This window comes from Pyrgilauda ruficollis, unplaced genomic scaffold (assembly GCF_017590135.1).
Source record: "Pyrgilauda ruficollis isolate IOZ18807 unplaced genomic scaffold, ASM1759013v1 scaffold41, whole genome shotgun sequence".
Taxonomy (NCBI): Eukaryota; Metazoa; Chordata; class Aves; order Passeriformes; family Passeridae; genus Pyrgilauda; species Pyrgilauda ruficollis.
Window position 1 is genome coordinate 8,415,615 of NW_024525601.1, and position 5,812 is coordinate 8,421,426.

General features: G+C 41.2%; 1 protein-coding gene across 1 annotated transcript; it reads left to right on the forward strand.

Moving 5' to 3' along the window:
• LOC121359048 (histamine H3 receptor-like) lies at window positions 1-5,587 on the forward strand. Its single transcript, XM_041477723.1, is given in 3 exon segments — window positions 1-283; window positions 2,969-3,135; window positions 4,802-5,587. Coding segments are annotated over 3 exon segments (1,200 nt in total). The 5' UTR covers window positions 1-36.
• The last annotated feature ends 225 nt before the right edge of the window (window positions 5,588-5,812 follow it).

Below are 5,812 nucleotides of genomic sequence, written 5' to 3' on the forward strand. Positions count from 1 at the left end.
CTTCCTTCCCAGACTGACCTCACCTGGATATCCACCATGCACAACAGCACCGCCGAAATTCCGCACGCGGCTGCGACGTGTAACGAGACTTGGCCCATGCAGTCGCCGAGCTCCGAGTTCTCCTTGGGTGTGTTGGTGCTGCTGGCTTTCCTCATGGTGTTGCTGTGTCTGGTGACCATGCTTGGAAACATGCTGGTGATCCTTGCTTTTTTTATGGACAGAAACCTCAGGCATCGGAGTAACTATTTCTTTCTGAATCTTGCTGTTTCTGACTTTGCAGTGGGTAAGTGAGAGCTGTGGAGCCATGTGCTAATTGTGTTGTAGGACTCTGAGGAGAAGCACTGGTGTTTATTTTCCGTGTGTTTTCTTCTGAGAGAACTATTTCCCAGCTGTATCTGGAGGAAGGATGTGGAATGGTGGAAGCTGCATGAAGTGTTTTAATAGCCCAATATGTCTCAAAATGTATTATAATGAAAAACACATTCTTTTTCATATAAATACTTTTAATGTTGATTCAAAAAAAAAAAGGAGTGACTATTATATGTGAATACTTCTTGAAGAGGTTGTTTGCTGCCGTTTGTGATTTACCCTTGCCTCTCCAAATATAAGGTGTTCATCACACTCTTCAGAACAGCTTATATTTGACAGCTATGTGTGATACATCCAGATACATGAATTACTCTCTACATAGTACTAATGGTTTATGAATGTATTACACTACAGTGAGACACTTTATCACCAGGACTTTTTACTGGCTTCAGCTTAACTCAGGCTATTGATCTGATGGGTTGTTTGATACCAGTTTGACACCCTGCTGGCATCCCTCATCTATATTCCTAATTGGTCCTCTCTTCCCACAGCAACACTGCAAAAGTCCAGGAGAGTTTGTTGCTGGAGCTGCCATGGATCCAGTCCTGGCTGGTGATGCCAAGTGAGTTTGATGGTGGAGTGAATGCCTTTTGCAGCACTCCTCCGTGGCTGAAGCCAGGCAAACAGCCCATGCAGCAGAGAAAGCCTGACAAAACCACAGTCCTGTGGCAGATGTGCCAGCAAATGTCTTGACTTGAGGCTGGCAAGGAGGCACTTCTGCACACAAAGGCTTTCTCTTCAGGATGGTCGCAGAGACCAGCATTTACTGAACCGTGAGAAAGGAAATCGTGGCCAGAGACCTACTGTACTTCTGACAATACCATCCCCCCAATGCTGTTCCTTTGTCAGTGCTGTGTAGTGAAGTGTATTAGTTTAGCCTTTAAGGTTTTCCTTCATTTGTACCATTTATAACACATTGCCTTATTCTGGGACTTGCCCCATGGGGCAGAAAACGATGCATATGATGTAGCTTTTGCTTTCCTGCTAAGGCAGAAAATTTGCTGAAGCTGCTATTTCATTGCTCAGGTCTTCTGCAAAAGTCTGTTTCTCCTCATATCTCATAGTTTAGTCAAGAGAATTAAATATCTACCTTATGCATCCGTTCTTTGTGGCTGGTGCCTCATGCGTTCTTGAATCAGCCAAGAGGAAATGATTGCCATCAGTATTAGATTGGCCTATACAGACTGTAAATCTAAGATTGCCTCTGATATTGGTCAGGAAATACTTTATTTTCTGAATTTGCTGTGGGGTTGGTTTTTTTTTTTTTTTAGTTTATTAAAAGTCTGGAATATTTACAGGGATGTGACTCATGTCTTTTGTGTCCACCAATTAGTCAAAGCAAGAATAGCTTCAAATATCAATGCTTAAAACCTGGGGTTTGCCTCTATATTTATATGTATAGCTCAAAACAGTCATTACTTTTTGACATGGTGCCAAACATTGATCCCATTGAAGTTCATGAGAACAGTAGCTGTTATCAACAGCCATGAAAAATTAGTATTTATCACCAAAGTGATGCTGCTTGTATTTAAGGAATATGTTAAAATAAGCCATCAGTATGGAAAGCACTGAGCATTTCCTGGTTGGCAGCAGTCTGGCAGCTCTTTGCCCAGAGTTTTGTTGTCAGTGGACCACATCACACTGGATATGTTTAGTAACTTCTAAGATCATGACAGACTTGTCAAGAAAGGAATCATCTGGAGAGTTTTAAATGGATCTTGATGCAGCATATAATTTTCTATTTGTCTCTGGTAGATTAGGGTTTTCAGGAATGTAAAATCAGCTATTGCAGCACACTTTTGAAAGAATATTAGTGTTAAAATAAAGAAGTTGCTTGCTTAAAAATAGAACACAAACATGATTTTCTTAATGAAGTACTTCAGTGGAAGGTCTTTTGGACAAAACACAAATTTAACAAAACAAAATAGTTCTAGAGTTATTCTCAGGTGGAGAAGAAGCATGAAATTAAAACACTCCTTAAAAATGAGAGTTTCATACTTCTGCTGTGTCTGCTCTATCTCTGGTAGAACACCACACAGACTGTCCAATATATTGTCTTCAGTTTACAAATGCTAACCAATTTTACAGGAATAACTGCCATTGGCAACATCTGCAGATGTGTTTGAGGGAAAATTCTAATACAGATGAAAGAATAGAGGAAATAAAATGATGAGGTTACTTATCAGAATGCAACCGCAGTGCATATATGCTGCAGCACTAATTTTATACCTTTAGAGAGTCTAAGTTGGTTAGACTTGTATTTTCCTCTTCAGTAAATCCTTTGCTGAATTGCTTTCAGCTTATTCTCAACAATAAGCATACACAAATCACACTAAGACATAGAAAGTCACCATCAGATTTCATGAGAATTTAGGAACTTATGTATATAAACTACATAAATTACATAATATTTACCTTAATAGAAAGTCACCATCAGATTTCATGAGAATTTAGGAACTTATGTATATAAATTACATATTCACCTTAATAGATTTGTTGATTTTTTTTTTACCCGAATGCCAAAACAGTGTGTCTCTCTGCTTCCAGGAGTTTGCAATCCCTATGAACCTCATGGTGTCTTTCTGGTTGCTTTCTGCAGGTGTGTTCTGCATGCCCCTCTACATCCCTTACAGCCTGACGGGGAAATGGCACTTGGGAAGAGGAATCTGCAAGCTCTGGCTGGTCATGGACTATCTCCTCTGCACAGCTTCAGTGTTTAACATTGTTCTTATCAGCTACGACCGTTTCCTGTCAGTTACAAAAGCTGTAAGTAACCTGTTTAGAGCGTCTCTGATTTTTTTCCTTGGATGGTTATATTCACCAACCTTTGCCATGATGAGTATAAGATCAAATTTAACGAAGATAATACTCCTCAAAAATATACTGGCATGTGATGATTATTAGATATTTTTCAGCCAGATGGGGTGAATATTCTACACTGGGCATGCTTCACTGCAGAGCCAGTCAACCAGGAGTTTTCTCACAATTTCTGCTCAAGCTGCTGTCATGTTACTGCCTGAGGAAAAGCAGTTTAGGGGGTAAAAAGGGTAAGGCAGCAGATTGGTAAAAAAGGGTCAGGGAAAGAGGAAATTCAGAGTAAATGGGATTTGGGTTTGGACCTAAAATCAGGCATGAAAGTAAATTACAGTGGAGCTAGGGCAGTAAAATCAAGGACACTGGGGAGGGTGTCTAGGCCTGAGATGTGGTCAAAAATTATTCTGGATAAGACTGGGAGGAAGAGCAAACAGGCAGAAAGTGGAACAAAGGGCAGACTGCAATCGTTGCCTGTAGATATGCATCAATAAACTCTTCATTGTGTGTGGAGCAGAACCCCAAACTTCAGACACATTCTGTCTCTGCTTGCTGCAGAGAATTCTACACACCTGGTGTGAGCTCTGTGTCTTGGGCCATGCTAGGGTGGAGGCCAGCATTTCTCACCAGCCACACTGTTCGCTCAGGTGGCAGGGAATGTCACAGCTCTTTTGTGTGTATGAGACTGTCAACATAACTTCATGCAACAGAATTTCAGTCTTATTTGTCGTAATTAATTTAACTTCCTATAACTGCCTTCTTAATAAATTTTATTATTTTATTTTATTTAAAGAAAAAGTCTTGGAAACCAAACACCAAAATTTTTGGTGTGTAAGAAACCTTACGCTGGAAAGCCAAAGACTCAGCATTTACAAATTGCAAAATTCAGAGCACCTATACAAATGCAATTAAGACCTATGAACATTTGTATGGTAGTTCTAGTGACATTAACTCAAACTTTTGTTATCAATTGGATGTCTAAGCTTGCAGAATTACACATTCATCGTGTGAAAGAGATGTGAGCCACATTGTATCTATCTGTTCTGCAACATATAGTGGAAAATAGGTACTGGCCCTGGAGTGGATGTAGAAGGAAGAAAATGGGTGATTTTTTTAGTTTCATCAGCTGTGGTGCAGGTGTGGTGTCTATTCCTTCATCCTCATGAATTGTCTAGTAAGTAATTGTCTTATAGGTTAAATCCATGTGCCACCTTTTCTGTTGAGCACCATGATGCATACAGTTATTTGTTTGTAAAATGCTGTAAAAAGCAGTGCAGTTTCCAGTGAATGGGAGTGAAGGTCCCAACAGCTACAAAGTGCTAATTCCTCTGGCAGTTCAGACCATAGGTATCTCAAACAAGGCCCACCAAATTACTAGGTATTGATGGATGATCGTGTTTCATGCCCTGGACCTGGACCCTGGTACAGTGACATTAATTGGGAGACAACCCTATGCACTGCCAGCATCAATGAAATAAACATGCTTGAGTGAGCTTCAGCTGATCAGCACAGCCACATCTCTGTATTACCAAGCACCTCTTGAGATCATTTCCAGCTGCTTCTCTTAGTCCCAAAATGGGTCTCTACAAGTCTGAACTTTTAATATTTTTTGCCCTTGCAGGTATCTTACAGAGCTCAGCAGGGAATAACATCCAACCCTGCCATCAAGATGGTGGCCATCTGGCTATTTGCCTTCCTCCTGTACTGCCCAGCCATCCTGTTTTGGGAGCACGTGGCCGGACAGAGCGTGGTAGCGGTGGATCAGTGCTACGCCGAGTTCTTCAACAACTGGTACTTCCTGCTGTGTGCATCCACCCTGGAGTTCTTTGTGCCGCTGCTCTTGGTGACCTACTTCAACGTGCACATCTTCCACAACATCCAGCGGCGCCAGCGGCGTGGCAGCGTGCAGGACTGTGAGCCTCCGAGGAGCAGCAGCCTGTCCTGGAGGTTTTGTGGCTTGCCGAGGCCAGGGGCATCATCTCCTTCGTCAGAAGAAGAGGACAGTGTTTCTTCTTCCATGAGACCAAAAAAAGAGTCTTTGGGAACTGACTGCTCATCTTCATCCAGAGACAATTCTGTAACCCCAGAAAATGACTTTTCTGCTTCTTTCTGTGCAAAGACCAGATTAAAACTGTAACGGGACAAGAAAATAGCGAAGTCTCTTGCCATAATTGTCTGTGTGTTTGCCATTTGCTGGGCCCCATACTCTTTATTAATGATTATCCGTGGGCCCTGCCAGGGAACTTGTGTCCATAACTTTCTATATGAAGCAACCTTTTGGCTTTTGTGGATCAATTCCTCTTTGAACCCATTTCTTTACCCTCTCTGTCATGTTAAATTTCGAATGGCTTTTCTGAAAATATTATGTCACAAAAAGTTTGCAACACTGAGATCAGGTTCTTTTTAGAAGGAAGAAGAAAAACTAGGTTCAAGAGGAGCTGGATGAGGGATGTAAGTAGGTACTGTTTGAAATTAGATTTAGTCTTTTCCAGGAGATTAAACTAGTATTGCAAAAATCTAAATAAGCCTTCTGTGAAATGTCCTCCTGCAGACAAATGTGCATGACCAAGGTTTGTGTACTTTTTCCAGCTATTTAAATTGGTCATTTAAAGGCTATTGCCTCTGTCTGACT